The sequence below is a fragment of the Crocuta crocuta genome, unplaced genomic scaffold, assembly GCF_008692635.1.
Source record: "Crocuta crocuta isolate KB4526 unplaced genomic scaffold, BGI_CrCroc_1.0 scaffold85, whole genome shotgun sequence".
Lineage (NCBI taxonomy): Eukaryota > Metazoa > Chordata > Mammalia > Carnivora > Hyaenidae > Crocuta > Crocuta crocuta.
The window spans coordinates 1,909,509-1,927,336 of record NW_027530620.1 but is presented as its reverse complement, the minus strand read 5'-3'; the positions used below and the strand labels follow the sequence as shown (position 1 = coordinate 1,927,336).

Genomic DNA, 17,828 nt, shown 5'->3' with positions numbered 1-17,828 from the left:
ATAAAAATAGGTTTACTTGAAAGGGCAGTAAATGCTTTATATTTAGTTTTCCCTTGCCATAATTTGATGATCCTGAGAATATTTAAATAAAAACTTTATTAGAGGCTTAAGCTAAATAACACAACATTCAACTATTACATCAGTGGGGACATAAGAAGTAAAGTGTACTTGAAATACACAGATATATTTAAAATCCTTGTATACTGTGGAGCACCTTGGTGGCTCAGTCGGTTAAGTGTCCAACTTCAGCTCAGGTCATGATCTCACGGTCTGTGAGTTTGAGCCCCGTGTCGGGCTCTGTGCTGATGACTCAGAACCTGGAGCCTGCTTCAGATACTGTGTCTCCCTCTCCCTCTCCCCCTTCCCCACTGTGTTCTCTCTCTCTCTCTCTTAAAAATAAATAAAAATTTTTAAAAATAGAATACCTGTATACTGAAAAACTACAATCCAAGTTCTTTTCTAAAAACATTTTTTAGTGTTTATTTTATTTTTGAGACAGAGAGAGACAGAGCTTGAGTGGGGAGGGGCAGAGAGAGAGGGAATCACAGAATCCGAAGCAGGCTCCAGGCTCCGAGCCAACAGCACAGAGCCTGAAATGGGGCTCGAACCCACAGACCGCGAGATCATGACCTGAGCTAAAGTTGGCCACCCAACCAACTGAGCCACCCAGGCGCCCCTACAATCCAAGTTCTAAAAGATGAACTACTGAATAACACTGAACACATCAAATAATAATAAACAAAGAGATTCTCCCATAAAATAAACACTTTTAAAACACAGCCTGTAAATGAGTGATACGGCAAAATTCCTAATTAGAGAAGTCATTTTAAATGTAGGAGTTACAAGTATATGAAAAAAAGATTCTATGAAAGTAATATGAAAGGCAAACTTAGGTACTGTGATGCTTTAATTTTTTTCTTTTTGTTTTTGTCTTTAATTTAATGTTTATTCAATTTTTGAGAAAGAGAGAGAGAGAGAGAGCACCCAAGTAGGAGAAAGGCAGAGAGAGAGGGAGACACAGAATCTGAAACAGGCTCCAGGCTCTGAGCTGTCAGCACTGAGCCCAATGTGAGGCTCAAACCCACAAATTGTGAGATCATGATCGGACCTGAAGTCAGACGCTTAACCAACTGAGCCACCCAGGCACCCCTGTGCTGTGATGCTTTAAATTCAAGTCAACAATGCAAACTCAGAGCACACAAACTGCAAGATGCCTCCTTCCAAATCATGCCCTTGCCAAACTGTTTGTAGTCACTAATCCTCACTCATATAATCCCCTTGGACATATTCTGCACTGCACTTCATCCTGGCCTTTCAGTCCGATGTTAAGATTCAACACGTACCATGTGAATTCTGAATCTCTCTGGTTCAACCTATACAACTAGACTGGCTTGAACCCAGGCTACCTGGCTCCCAAACCTATCACCATATTTGCTCACAGTTTCTCCATTCTGAAAATGAAAGTAAGATATATTTACAATACATTTCAATTCTTTAAAATCTCAAGAAAGAGTGCTCTAATTGGCAGGAAAAAAAAGAAAAGAAAAAATAAGAATTCCTATCTGGTCAGAGGTTGTTATTCTGCTTAGGTGAAATTATTTAAGGAAATCTGACAGAGGCACTTAGGTAGCTGAGTCAGTTAAGCATCCAACTTCGGCTCAAGGTCATTATCTTGTGGTCTGTGAGTTCGAGCCCCATGTTGGGCTCTGTGCTGACAACAGCTCAGAACCTGGAGCCTGCTTCGGATTTTGTGTCTCTGCCTCTCCCCTGCTTGTGCTCTCTCTTGCTCTCAAAAATAAATAAACATTAAAAAATAAGGGAACCTGACAATATTAATTTCTCTTTTAAAATACAGAAGTACTAAAATTGGGCTTGAAGTCCTTTTAAGATATTTGAGGGAGGGGCGCCTGGGTGGCTTAGTCAGTTAAGCGTCCGACTTTGGCTTAGGTCATGATCTCGCGGTTCGTGGGTTCGGGCCCCGCGTCGGGCTCTGTGCTGACTGCCGGCTCAGAGCCTGGAGGTTGTTTCAGTCTGTGAGTCCCTCTCTCTCTGACCCTCCCCTGCTCATGCTGTCTCTCTCTCTCGCTCCTAGAATAAAACATTTAAAAAAAAAAATTGGGGGGAAAGAAAAGAAGGGAAGACACACTAATTTAAGGTAAGTGAATCTGCAACAAAGGGCAAGTTTATACAAGTAGAAAAATATACATCCATAAGATGTATGTGATCATTTTTGTGCCAATTGGTTTAGGATTTTCATACATATGCAAACATGAAAAACACTTACCTCCTGAATAGCAGTCATGACCACATGTTGAACAGACTCTTCCAGTGTCATTATATTTTGAATATGTTCTGTGATTTAAAAAAAATATATGATTAAAAACAATCTACTCTTTCCCTTGTTACTTTAGCCATTCAATTAACAGCATAAAATATCATTTGCTACACATACTTCTTTATGCAAGTATATTGTTCCACAAGAAATATGTTCACTAAAATTATATAAGCAGAATTAAATACCCAAATTTTAAATGTTTTATTATTCCTAAAGAAGAAAACCTCCAGTTTTCTTGTAAGAAGAGAAAGAGAAGAAATTATGATTAATCTTAAAACAATTATGACAATTTATTTCCTCTTCTTAGATATTCAGTATTATGGGATGAATTCCCACATACTAAATGTGTGTTAAATCTTCAGCTCAGAGAGTTAAATCTTACCACCTACGAAATTCATTTCAAGAAGGATTTCAAAGAAGGGACTTATACAGCCCCCTGTAAACACGTACTCAACATTCATCAAGTCTCATCTCAAGAAGATCCTTATGCCTTACCACAAACACACATGCAGTAAGTTGATTCTGTCCCAAAATGAAATGAGGAACCATAAGAAAAAGTGTTTCATATACTTGCATACTCCACTTTGACTGTATATTCTCCAGCTAAAACAATATCCATATTATTCCAAATTTCCAAAAGAAACTTACTATTTTCAAATATTTTTATTGTTTAAATGATTGTTTGGAAAACTCCTGAAAACTCTCTAAATCTTTCTTTTATTTATGAAGCCAAAAACTGGACAAAGATTGTGATAGATTCTGGTATGCACCTGACCACTAGGTGGGAGTGGGAGGGAAGGGGAAGAGTTAATGAGAAAAAGCACAGTCAATGCAAGGATTTCCTTTAACTGGATTTTCTGGATAAAGGAGAGTTTCAAGTCTGCTGAAACCTTCAAAAAAAATTTCTCTCTTTTCCCACCAAGATAAATAGGGTACTATTAGCCAAACAAGTTTATTCTTTCAAGACTGAGACTACTGCAATACCTTGAAATCATTCTGAAATAAATTCTCACTGCAAAGTATAAAGGTGTGGAAGCTGTTTTATATCCTGGATGTACTATAAGCTTAATTAAATTACTTTCATTTTTCTTTCATTAATTTGCTTACTCCTAAAAATTAAGAGCCCACATATCTCCAAAATTAAATCCAATTAGGTAACACTGATGTGTTTAACAAGACAGTGAAACTATTTCTTTAAATTTATTACTTGCTAAACTTTTATTTATGGATACAGAAATTGCATTTCCTTTTAAAATTCTGGGGACAAAAATGCTATTAATGCTTGGAACTAAATTATGAAAATACTATTAAAATTCATGGAAGGTAACAAAATCACAACAAGGGAAAATTACACTTGAAAGTGTCAATTATAACTTAGAACAGGAAGAAGTGATTAATTCACCAAAAAAAATGAAATGAGATAAAGAATAGATACTAAATAGGAAAGACAAAATACAGTCAGAGCCAAAGGTTGGGTTTTTGAAAAAGACTATTGAAACTGACAAACGTGGAAAAGACGGGAGGGTGAGAGGATGCTGAACTTGTCCCACAGACACACCAAGGCAACAGCTACAGCTACGCAAAACCAGCTCTGAAATGGCCTGAAGACTGGTGGAACAGACCTTCCAGAGCTCGTCTCACAGAGAAGGCCATGTAGAAAGGGTAGGAGGGGTAGAGACCTGGTTGGGAACCAGATCTCCAGTGGGACCAATCACACACAGGAAGGGCAACACAAGGATGGAGAAGGAGCTCAGATCCCACACTGGGCATCCCTGGGTCTGATGAGTCCCTATAACATCTGACTGAGCACTGGGGGCTATAAAAATCAGCAACTCCAAGAGTTTCCTACTGATGGCAACAGGAAACAGAGCACCCCCCATCTTAAAGAGCCAGCACACTAAATAACTCAGCTCTAGACACAGCACAGATGCAGCAGTGTGCAAAGCACCTGGGGTATACATGGAGATTTAGTAACTAATTTCAGAATGTGTGCATGAAGGGCAGGATCTGCAGATTCCTCCCAGGGAAAAAAGTGCTGGCTAGTGCCATTTTTCTCCCTTCTCCCCTAAGGAGATGCTTCTGGGAGCCCGTTCTAACACTCTCCTTCTAGCTCGCTAATGCCACGTTCTGCCCCATGCTACCCTGCAGACACGCCCAACCTGTCCGCCTTGGTAGGCAACCCTGCAAATTAGCTCCTGCCCTGCCACACCTGACAGGTAGCCCTGGCCAGGCCTGTGCCACTCCACAGTACTCCAACTCTGGGGAGGCAGGTAAATAATCCCAAACATGAGCACAACTGCAGTTCCTGCAGTGAGGCCTCTTAGTTGGCTGCACAGGGAGCAAACCCTGCCCTTTAGTTAGACTTACAGCTGTGGCACAGAGACTCACTGCAGATGGCTAGGCTGACTGTCAGCCTATCCACCTACTAGCCCATGGAAGCCTCAGCTTGGCTTCTCAATAGCACTGGGAGCAAATCCTGCCCAGTGCATCCACAGCAGGCAAAGCAGGTGACTGCAGCAAGCTGAGCTGAAGGTAATCATGGCCCAGCCACAACTGTAGGGCATAGGCAGCCCATACAGGGGATACTCCTGGAGCACCTAGTTCTGATGACCAGGAGGAATTGTGCTGTAAGATACTACAAGACCTTTTCCATGCCAGACCACTATTTTCAAGACCAGAAGAAGTAGCTGACAGACCTAATCTATACAGAAACAAACACAGAGAGTTAGACAAAATGAGGAGACAGAGGAATATGTCCTAAATGAAAGAACAAGACAAAATCATCGTTAAAGAGCTAAATGAAACAGAGATAAGCAATATGCCTAATTAAGAATTCAAACTAACAATCATAAAGACATTCACTGGACTTGAGAGGAGTAGATGAACTCTGTGAAAACTTCAAGAGATGGAAAATATAAAAAAGAATCAGTCAGGGCTGAAAAATTCAATAACTGAAATAAAAAATGCACTAGAGGGAATCAATAGCAGATGAGAGGATGCAAAAGAGCAAATCAGTGATCTGGAAAGACAAAGTGGAAGCAAGTACCCAAGCTGAACATCAAAAAGAAAAAATAAGAAAAAAAAAAAAAAAGGTTAAGGGACCTCTACAACATCACCAAGCATAGCATTCATATTATTGGGGGTTCCCACAAGGAGAAGACAGAGAGAAAGGGGGCAGAAAATTATTTAAAGAAATAACAGCTGGAAACTTTCCTAATTTGCAAAGCAAAGAGAGCCTCCAAAACGAATACATGGAGGATTATACCATCATAAATATAATTAAAATGACATAATGATAGAGAATTTTAAAAGCAGGAGAAAATAAAAATGTTATGTATAAGGGCAATTTCATAGGGTTATCAGCTGATTTTTCAGCAGAAACTTTGCAGACTAGAAGGAAGTAGCATGATATATTCAAAGCACTGAAAGGAAAAAACCTTACAACCAAGAATACTCTACCCAGCAAGGTTTAATGCTGAGAAGTGAAGGAGAGATAAACAGTCTCCCAGACAAACAAAAGTTAAACAAGTTCATCCATCATTAACCCAGCCTTATGAGAAATTTTAAAGGGAATTCTTTAAGGGGGAAAAAAAGACATAACCAGGTGCAAGAATATTATGAAGGGAAAGCATTTAACAGGTAAAAGCAAACATATTTTAAGGGCAGTAAATTAATCACCTATAAAGCCAGTATGGAGATTAAAACACAAAAGCAGTAAAACGATCTATATCTACAAAAATTAGCCAAAAGATACAAAAAATAAAAAGATGTAAAATACATTATATACATAAAACACGGAGAAGGAAGTAAATATTTAGTGCTTTCAGAATGTGTTCAAACTTAAGTGACTTAATATAAATATCAACATAATATAAATTGCCCAAAGCACAGGATGTTATATATCAACCCAGTGGCAACCACAAATCAAAAACCTATAACTGATACACAAAACACAGAGAGAAAGGAATCCAAGCATAACTCTAAAGAAAGCCATCAAACCACAAGAGAAGAGAGCAAGAGAAGAAAGGAATAAAGAACAACTACAAAAACAATAAGAAAACAACAAAATGGTAATAAGTATATACTTATCAATAATTAAATATAAATGGACTAAATGCTCCCATCAAAAGACAAAGAGTGACTAATATAATGGATACGAAAACAAGACCCATGTAGAGGTGCCTGGGTGGCTCAGTTTGTTGGGCATTTAGCTGTGGCTCGGGTCATGATCTTGCAGTTTGTGGGTTCGAAACCCACATCAGGCTCTGTGCTGATAGCTCAGAGCCTGGAGCTTGCTTCAGATTCTCTGCCTCCCTCTCTTTCTGCCCCTGTCCCATTTGCATTTTTCTCCTTCTCTCTAAAAAAAACCAAACATTAAAAAAAGAAAAAAAGGAAAACAAGACCTGTCTACATGCTAAATCTATACAAGCCTACAAGACACTCACTTCAGACCTAAAGACACAAATAGACTGAAAGTGAAGAGATGGAAAACAATATTCTATGAAAATGGAAGAAGAAAAAAAAGCCTGGATAGCAACACCTAGATAAAGTAGACTTTAAAACAAAGACTGCAGCAAGAGACAAAGAAGGGCACTGCATAATAATAAAGGGATCATTTCAACTAGAGGATATAATCACTGTAAATATCTATGCACCTAACATTGAAACACCTCAATACATAAAGCAAATATATTAACAATCATAAAGGGAGAAACTGACAGAAATATAATAATAGTAGAGGACTTAGCATCACACTAACATCATTGGATAGATCATTCAGACAGAAAATCAACCAGGAAACAGTGACTTTGAATGACACATTCAATCAGATGTACTGAACAGATATATACAGAACATTCCATCCCAAAACAGCACAATATACATTTTTTTTTAAGTGAACATGGAATATTCTCCAGGACAGATCACATGTTAGGGTACAAACAGGGCTCAATAAATTTAAGAAGATGGAACTAATAATAAGCATCATTTCCAACTACCGTGGTATGAAACTAGAAAGCAAATTTTAAAAAATAGAAAAAAAACCCTCACATACAAGGAGGCTAAACAACTTGCTACCAAACAACCAATGGGCTAACAAAGAAATCAGAGGAAATACATGGAGACAAATGGAAATGAAAACATAACAGTCCAAAATCTTTGGGATGCAGCAAAAGCTGTTTTAAGAGGGAAGTTTATAGCAAGCCAGACGTATCTCAAGAAACAAGAAAAATCCCAAACAACCTAACCTTACACCTAAAGAAGCCAGAAAAGGAAGAACAAAGCTTAAAGTTAATAGAAGAAAGGAAATAATAAGGATTAGAGTAAAAATAAATGAAAGAGACTAAAAAAAACATAGAAAGGAAATGAAACCAAGAGCTGGTTATTTGAAAAATGAAACTGATAAACCTTTAACCAGTCTCATCAAGAAAGAGTCAAAAGAAAAAATCAGAATCAAATAAATAAAAATCATAAATGAAAGAGGAAAAATAGCAACTCATGCCACAGAAATACAAAGAATTAAGACAGAATGCTTTGAAAAATCGTATACCAACAAATTGGACAACCTAGAAGAAATGGATAAATTCCTAGAAACATACAATTTTCCAAAATGTAATCAGGAAGAAAAAGAAAATTTAGACAGAACTGTTACTAGTAATGAAATTGAATCAGTAATTTAAAAACTCCCAATAAACAAATGTCCAGGACCAGCTGGCTTCACAGGTAAATTCTACCAAACATTTAAAGAAGAGTTAATACCTATTTTTCTCAAACTATTCCAAAAAATAGAAGGGGAAGGAAAATGTCCAAATTGATTCCATGAGGCCAGCATTACCCTGATACCAAAACCAGATAAAGACTCCACTAAAAAAAGATAACTACAAGCCAAGAACTCTGATGAACACAGATGCAAAAATCCTCAAAAAATATTAGCAAACCACATTCAATAACACTTTAAGGTTCATTCACCACAATTAAGTGAGATTTATTCCGGGAAGGCAAGAGTGGCTCAATATTCACATATCAATGTGATATATCACATCAACAAGAGGACTAATAAACACCATGTGATCACATCAATAGATGCAGAAAAGCATTTGACAAAGTGCAATATACAGTCATGATAAAAACCCTCAACAAAGTAGTTTTGGCAGGAACATATCTCAACATAATAAAGGCCATATAAAAAAAATACCACAGGTAATATCATACTCAATGATGAAAAACCGAAAGCTCTTCCTCTAAGGTAAGTATCAAGGTAAGGATGTCCACTCTCACCACTGGTGTTCAACACAGTACTACTGGAAGTCTTAGCTGCAACAGCCAGGAAAGTAAGGAAGTAAAAGGCACCCAAACTGGTAAGGAAGAAGTTAAATTGTCACTTTGCAGATGACATGCTACTGTGTATAGAAAACACTTAAGGACCCCACAAAAAATCTACTAAAACTAATAAATGAAGTGAAGAAGGAGGATACAAAATTAATATAAAGAAATCTGTTGTGTTTCTACATACTAACAATGAAGTAGTAGAAACAGATATTAAGAAAACAATCCCATTTACAACTATACCAAAATAAAATACCTAGGAATAAATTTAAACAATGAAGTGAAAGACCTATACTCTGAAATCTATAAGAAACTGATGAAAGAAACTGAAGATGACACAAACAAATAGAAAAGTAGTTCATGCTCATGACTGAAAGAATATATAGTATATTGTATATTATATATACAATATAAATTTAACAATTTAATATTGTTAAATGTCCATAATACCTAAACATCTACAGATTCACTGCAATCTCTATCGAAATACCAAAAGCATTTTTCAAAGAACTAGAACAAATAATCTTAAAACTTGTATGGAGCCACAAAAAAACTTGAGAAAGAACAACAAAACTGAAGGTATCACAATCCCAGGTTTTGAGATATACTACAAAGCTGTGGTAATTGGAATAGTCTGGTACTGACACAATAGACCCACAGATTAATTCAACAGGATACAGAGCCCAGAAATAAATCCACACCTACACAGTCAATTATCAATGACAAAGGAGTCAAGAATGTACAATGGAGGGGTGCCTGGGTGGCTCAGTTGGTCTGACTTCAGATCAGGTCATGATCCTGTAGTTTGTGGGTTTGAGCCTCATGTCGGGTTCTGTGCTGACAGTGTGGAGCCTGAAGCCTGCTTTGGATTCTGTGTCTCCCTCTCTCTCTGACCCTCTCTCTCCCGTGCTTGCTCTCTCTCTCCCTCAAAAATACATAAACATTAAGAAACAAAAAGAATATGCAATGAAGAAAAGACAGTCTCTTCAATAAATGGTGCTGGGAAACCTGTGAGACCTAAATTGTAAAACTCCTAACAGAAGACATAGGCAGTAATCTCCTGAACATCAGCTTTAGGAACATACTTATGGATATATCTCCTCAGGCAAGACAACTCACTGAATAGAAGATATCCACAAATGATAACCCAAGAAGGGGTTGATATACAAATTACATGAGGATATTCTACAACTCAACACCAAAACTATAATCTGATTAAAGAATGAGCAGAGGACTTCAACATTTTTTCCAGAGAATAAATACAAATGGCCAACAGATACATGAAAAGCTGCTCGCCATCACTAATAATTAGGGAAATGCAAATCAAAACCATAATGAGATATCATTCATCAGTCAGAATGGCTAAAATAAAAAACACAAGAAATAACAAGTGCTGGCAAGGATGTGGAGAAAAAGGAACCTTCATGTGCTGCTGGTAGGAATATATATTGGTACAACTACTGTGGAAGACAGTATGGAGGTTCCTCAAAAGCACAGATACAGAAATACTATGCAATCCAGTAATTCCACTACTAGGTATTTAACCAAAGTAAATGTAAACACTAATTTGAAAAGATACATGCACCTTTATGTAGATTGCAGCATTATTTATGATAGCCAAGATATGGAAGCATCCCAAATATCTGTCAATAGATGAATGAATAAAGAAGATGTAGTATATATACATAAAACAGAATATTACTCAGACATAACCAAAGAATGAGAGCTAGCATTTTCAACATGGATGGGCCTAACGGGTACGATGGAAAGTGAAAAAAGTCAGACAGATAGAGACAGATACCATAAATGATTTCACCTATATGGTTGTCAGAGGAGTGAGTGAATGGGATAATGGGTGAAACGGATACAGGGGATTAAGAGGTACAAACTTCCAGTTATAAAATAAATAAGTCACAGTGATGAAAAGTACAGCATAGATAATGTAGTAAATAATACTGTAATAACATTGTATGGTGATTACATAGTGACTTCACTTAGCATGGTGAGCACTGAGTGTCAAATCAATATGTTGTACGCTGGAAACTAATATAAAATTGAATGTCAATTATACTTTAATAAAAAAAGTAACAAATGTGCTAAAATTAACCTAATACATGTTATAAATAACCAGTAACTGAAATAGACAAAGCATTAATCAAATGAAAAATAAAAAGGATCACAATAACAGAAAATTACTGATTTATAAATTAATTGCTATTTGTCAATTTGCAATGAAATGTTTATGAAAGTGTTAACTTTCCATGAGCAAATTCTCCTTATTTTTGTGAAAAACCCCAATACATAGATCTTTGACATTATCTCTAAGTGAGAAATAAAAGCCTGTGGAGAAATACTCACTTGCCCTAGAAAAAATAGGTAGTTGATGATGGAGATGAACTAATACCAGTTTTCTGATACCCAGTCACTGTCCTTTTTTACTAGGAAGCAATTAATTTCTGGGGCGCCTGGGTGGCTCAGTTAGTTAAGCATCCGTCTTCAGCTCAAGTCATGGTTCATGAGTTTGAGCCCCACACTGGGCCTGCTTGGGATTCTCCTCCCTCTTTCTCTACCCTTTCCCGCTCATGCTCTCTCTAGCTCTCTCACAATAAATAAATAAACGTAAAAAAAAGAAGCAATTAATTTCATGCATTTTATTTTTCTCTTTCCTGAATTTGTTCTTATTGAATATAACTTGCCTCATATTCTTACTTCACTAGATAATACTGAATTTGTCTTCTAGCATCCAGGCTTAAAGTTTTTTTCAAACTTAAGCACCCAACACACTCTCATAAAGGTGCTGTACTAAGCCCAAGTATGGATGAATCATGCAAAAAAAGTCAGCATCAAAAATCTCACCACTCAAACTGATGCAAGCCTCTGAAGGAAGTAAATTTCTGTCTGTTCAATTCATTATTTTATTCACTACACGCAACCAAAAATATTTGTTCTGTACTCATTAGGACATGGATGACTGTTTTTGGATGTGCCAATATAATAATTCCATTTGTGTCATCAGATTGTTTAACTGTAGGATACACTGGACAGACATTCTTCTGAAAAGAGCAGAATACCATCTGAAAAAGCTTGGACTGTAATTTAGTTATCTGCATATTTATTTATAAAAATAGGATTCACTTCTATCTTCTATCAGAAAATGTATCAGATGAACAAGTACAATTTTTACTGAGTATCCACTATGTCCTGGCACTATATATTATAAATTAAATTAATTAAGCTAAAATACATTTAATTTGGCCCTGAATATAAATCTCAGAATCCAGGTATGGATACAATTTGTAACTTTTTAATGACAGAACTGGGATAGAATTAAGATCTCCTGAGTTACCTTTCCAGGTGATTTGGGGCAAGATGCAACAGTAAATTCTTATGCTACTTTCTATAACAATGTAGGCTGTTTCTGGAAAGTAAATATCCCCAGACTGACTTTGAATTGATTGAAATTCCCTTACCTTGCTTCTTTTCACAATTGACAGCACAACCTAAAATAAGCTGGAGCAGCCTCCCAAGCTCCACAGAATCTGAACATTCTGTTATTTGGTTCAAATCAGGGATAAGTTCTTCAGAAATCTGCTGTCCCAAAAACTGCAACAGTGAGACAATAAAGTACATCACTCATTTATTTAGGCTACAAAGAATTTATTACATTTTTTTATCACAAGGGAAATAAACTATAAGCAGGATCATGAGATAAATCAACAAACTGATATATCCATAATTATTTACTAAAACCAGTTAGCAAAGTTCAAGCAGCATCCTAAAATGCTGAGCAACCAACCAACAGCAACTAAAATGATTTTACACCTAATATCCTTTGATCTCACTGTCAAAGGGAATAAGAAACCCCTAGCTTGATCTATTATGACAAAACTTATGCCTTTCCACAAATAAACAGATTTAGGGGCGCCTGGGTGACTCCGTTGGTTAAGCGTCCGACTTCAGCTCAAGTCATGATCACACAGTTCGTGGGTTCGAGCCCCGCGTTGGGCTCTGGGCTGACAGTCAGCTCAGAGCCTAGAGCCTGCTTCGGATTCTGTATCTCCCTCCCTCTCTGACCCTCCCCTGCTCACACTGTTTCTCTCTCTCTCTCAGAAATAAATAAAACATTAAAAAAATTTTTTTAATAAAAAAATAAATAGATTTATGTAAGCCAAAGGACATGCATAATAATTTTGATGCATGACTGAATAACAGAATACCATAAAATAAATCATCACACTTACAAAAGAACAGCAAATCTAACAAACCTACTGGATTAATCTTTCCTTGTCCTTTTTTTTTTTAGCATAATAAAAAAGTTTTCTTGACATTAAAAAAAAAGTTCCAAAATGAGTTTTAGGCATTAATTGAAATTTTTCAATCTTAAAATTCTTTGGAAAAAATTACGTGTATAAATATGTGACAACTTTGAAACATAGAAACCAAGGCGCCTGGGTGGCTGTCAGTTAAGCATCTAACTCTTGATTTCAGTTCAGGTCGTGATCTCAGTTTTGTGAGTTCAAGCCCTGAGTTGGGCTGTGAGCTGACAGCGCAGAACCAGCTTGAGAGTCTCCCTCTCTCTTTGCCTCTCCTCTGCTGGCACTCTCTCCTTCTCAAAAATAAAGACAAATTTTAAAAATAAAAAAAATAAAAATAGAAACCAAACATTTTAATGGGAAACCAAGTTAACAGCTTCCAAAAATAAGCAATTAACTTTCTTATATCAAATAACCCTATTGAAAACTTGTTATGGTATCGAGTAAGGGGGAAAAAGCCCTACTTGAATAATGTTCTATCCAAAGTGACTTTGTATAGACTTTGCATAGTGTAAAATCAAGTCATACAGAAATTATGGTAATTCTACTGCAGAAAATAACCAATTTCAAGAGTATCAATATAGAAGAAACATTATTTTACAAACCAATATATTAAGTTTAAGCCTGTTCATGTTCACAAAATTTGAGTGTTCTGAAAATGACAAAAAAAATAATATTCCAACTATGAGCTAAATTCCAGTAAAATGTTTTAACGAAAATGTAAGTTACTTTTTGGTGTCAATATAATTATCATATATGATTTGGTACTTAAACGAAGTGAGATGTTTTTCATACCTCATTGTAATAACTCATAATTCCTTGCAGTACCTTCTTTAAATTACTAGCCTAATGGAGAAAAAATAAGAATTCAATAAATTATTTCACATTAGTAATGAAAGAAAATTTATTCCAATGTGAAAGACATCAGAATACTGGCCTCATAAAAATAACAACAAAAACAGATATTAGAGTTTAATAAGCACAAGTATATGATAGTTTTTAAACATGAAAGCTTTAATCGGAGTTTAAAAGTGCATTCATGCTTATGTAGTAGATTAACTAGGGTGATTCTATTTAAAGTGAGCTGCAATGAAGAGAAGTACCAACTCAGATTTAGTTTTGAGTATGTCCACCTCCAGTCATGAGTGAGTAACAGGGTTTCTACTTATTCTCTTGCCAAAAACAACAGAAAACAGGACAAAATACAAAGAACAATTGTTTCCAAGCTTTAGCCACTGGCCAGGATGGAACTCTAATTTTTGAGAGAAGGAAAACAAAAAAAGATGAGCCAACTCTAGTCCAAGATTTCTCTCTGGAGGGGATTTTCATTCCATGGAATGGAGTGGTAGTGCCTGAACAAAGCCTGATGTTCTCACTGAGTTGAGGAGTTAGATATCAGAAGTTCAGAAAGGTCAAGGTAGTTAGAATCTGTAGGGCAGACAAAGGAAGAGGTGAGCACGATGGAGGAAAAGAGCTCTAGAAATCTGCACAGTGGTTTGTCTCTTTCAGCGAGTACTAATTCACATGTGCATGTGTGAAACTCAGTGAAATTAAACAAAATTAACAAAAAGAACTTCACTTTTTTTCCATTTTTTTCCCCCAGGAAAAAAATTCCCAAGGAAAAAACAATCCAGGGAACTTTCAGCAGAACAATTCCCAAAGATTACACAAGGCCAGAAATGGCTGAAATTCTCACCAGCCAGAGTGAAGAGACAATGCTGTATAGACAAGTATTCACTAAAGACTTTGAAAAGGTCACACCTTAGTAGTTGGTCTAAACTAGTCCTTGAAGTAAAATAACCCTAGAGCTGCCTCCCATCCCTAAAACTTCAGAAGGATCAACATGATTCATAAGTATCTTAACTGCCTGCAAGAACAAAGTCCAACTCTCTTTAAAGGAAAACAAAAAATCCAGCACTCAACAATGAAATTCACACTGTCTAGTAGCCAATAAAAAACTACTACAAATGTGAAGAAACAGGAAATATGGATCATTAAAAAAAAAACATAGATCATAACAAGGAGAAAACTCAGTCAATAGAAATGAGCCAAGAAATGAGCGATGAGAGAACTAGAAGATAATAATGTTAAAACTGCTTGCTTAAAAATAATATTCAAGGATTTAAATGAAAATAGAAACATAAAAAAATGGAAGAATTTCTTTAAAAACAACTACAAGAGAAAAAAACAAACAGGAGCTCCCGGGGGGCTCAGTTGGTTAAGTGTCTGACTTCAGCTCAGGTCATGATTTCATGGTTCACAGGTTCAAGCCTCGCATCGGGCTCTGTGCTGACAGCTCAGAACCTGGAGCCTGCTTTGGATTCTGTGTCTCCCTCTCTCTCTGCCCCTCCCCTGCTCATGCTCCATCTTTCTGTCACAAAAATAAATACACGTTAAAAAATTTTTCAATCAAAACTTTAAAAAAATAAAGAGATGGTCTCTGGATAAAAAAAAAAAGCAAGACTGTTAGGATGTGTGCATGAAAGACCTAATATAAAGATAAATATAAAGAATAAAAAAAGGTACATTAAATCAAAAAATAATCATAAAACTAGAGTGGCTCATTAATATAAGAGAAATTAGTCTTCAGAAAAAGGAATATTGCCAGGGATAAAAAAAAACAAACAAACCCATAAACAAAGCCTTTCATGATTATACATAGATTGATTCACCAAGAAGACATATAAAACTTAATGTATATAAACCTAACGTCAGAGATTCAAATTACATGATTTAAAAAGTTAAGAGCACTAAGAGGAAAAATCAGCAAATCCAAAATCACTGTTAGAGATTTAATGACTCATTTTCCATAACTTATAGAATGGTCAGGCAGAAAAAACAATAGATATAAAAGATACAAAAGTACTATCAATAAATTTGACGTAATCCATCTTCAGAATACATGTTCAAGTGCACATGGAACATCCTCCAAAACAGATCATATGTCAGGTCATAAAATAAGTCTCAATAAATGTTAAAGAATTTCTCAGTACAGAGTTATATTTTCAAACAAAAGTTGAATTAAATTAAAAATCAATAAATATAAGAAAGATACCTAAAAATCCTCAAGTATTTATAATTTGAACTACCTACTTCTAAATCACATGGGAAGTTAATGAGTATTTTAAACTGAATGAAAATACAAACACAGTGTATCAAAATGTGTGAGATGTGGAAGGCAATGCTTAAATTACAGGAAAAAAGGACCTACAACTTATGATTTAATTTCCCACTTTAAGGCATAAAAAAGAAGAGAAGATGTAAGTAAAGGAAAGGAACTAATGCAGAGAAGAAATCTATAAAATAGTAAACAAAAGTTAGTTCTTAAAAAAAAAACAATAAACTTGAAAAACATCAAACCAAACTTCTCAAGAAAAAAAAAGACAAAACACATAAATTGCCAACATCGGGAAAGAGGATACATCACGAAAGCTCACAGAGTTATCAGCATATTATTAGCAAAATAACACAGTTAAGAACAACTGTGTGCCAACAAATTGGGCAACCTAAGTGAAACACACAAATGCTCTATAATACACAACAAAACTGACTTAAGAAGAAACCTAATCAGTTTGGTAGTTTCTTATAAGGTTAAATATATATACTTACACAACTGGATACAATCACATTCAGGAATTCATCTAAGAGAAGAAATTAGACATATATCTATGCAAAGACTCACACTAAATATTCATTGTAATTGCATCCATAGTAGGTAAAAACTGCAACAATTCCAACATCCATCAAGAGGTGAATGGGTAAGCAAACTGTAGAATATCCATGTAATGAAATAATACACAGAAAAAAATAATAACAACTCTTAGGACAGGCAACATGGATGAGTCTCAAAAACATCACACTGAGTAAACGCTGCTAGACGCACAGAGTAACAAAGAATATATAACGTCTGATTCCATCTACATGGAACTCTAGAAATCCACAGCGGCAGAAAGCAGACCCATAGGGCCACACAAGGAGTGGGGGTTAAGTGGGAAAGGGCGTAAGTGCGGGCTCTGGGTGAATGGAAATGTTCCACATCTAATTAAGACTGTAGTTACCTAAGAACATACATGAGTCAAAACTCAAACTGTACACAATAAAATGCACCCTTAAATTTTATAAAAAAGGGATTTAGTTGAGCTTAGTGCTAATTTTAAAACCACTGTTTCAATTAAATGTTTCTATTGCTCCTTCTGTATACCTTTATTCTCCAGTTGTCACCGGTATCTTCTTTAATTCGGCTTAACCAAGATTCATCGAACCAAGCTACATCACTGAAATGAAAATACAAATGCAAAACATTTAAATGTTTTACTTTGTAAAAGTACCAAATTAGATCAACGAAGTGATTTTATATCTTAGAGCCTGTCCTTAGTAATAGTAAATATTATTTAACTGAACCCACTGAATTTTTAGTGATTCCTAAGGATTTCTTTTGGAATTTCTCATAATAAGTTACTTAATTCATTAACATCTTCAATTTAATAAACATTTACTAAATGTCTCATACTAGACACTCTGGTAGCAGGAAGATGTAAAAGTCTCAATCCTAAAGGGGGAGAAAAATGAAAACCAACATTTGAAATTGTCTACTCTGTATCCAGCACTGTGCTTGATGTTTTCCCATATTGCAATATTTCAATATTGTGGTAATTGGCAAAGGATTATGATTATTCTCAATCTTACTCTTCAGGGAACTAAGGACGAGAGAAGCTATGTAATTAGCCCAAAACCACACTATTATATGGCAAAGCCCAAAATTATTTGATTGTAAGTGAGCAAAGTGTAATGAGAAGTCTACACGAGTTTTAAGCTCGTGAAGTCATATTAACATGGAAAGCCAGAACAATGAACTG

General features: G+C 35.7%; 1 protein-coding gene across 2 annotated transcripts in view; it reads right to left on the bottom strand.

Moving 5' to 3' along the window:
* Positions 1-17,828, bottom strand: part of HOOK1 (hook microtubule tethering protein 1) — a 69,667-nt gene that overhangs the window by 37,969 nt on the left and 13,870 nt on the right. For both annotated transcript variants that reach the window (XM_077768075.1, XM_077768074.1), the window contains exons 3-6: positions 17,174-17,246; positions 13,768-13,818; positions 12,130-12,262; positions 2,285-2,352 (exon numbers count right to left, since the gene is read on the bottom strand). In XM_077768075.1, the coding sequence (XP_077624201.1) occupies positions 2,285-2,352; positions 12,130-12,262; positions 13,768-13,818; positions 17,174-17,246 (325 nt within the window). The remainder of the gene's footprint in view (positions 1-2,284; positions 2,353-12,129; positions 12,263-13,767; positions 13,819-17,173; positions 17,247-17,828) is intronic.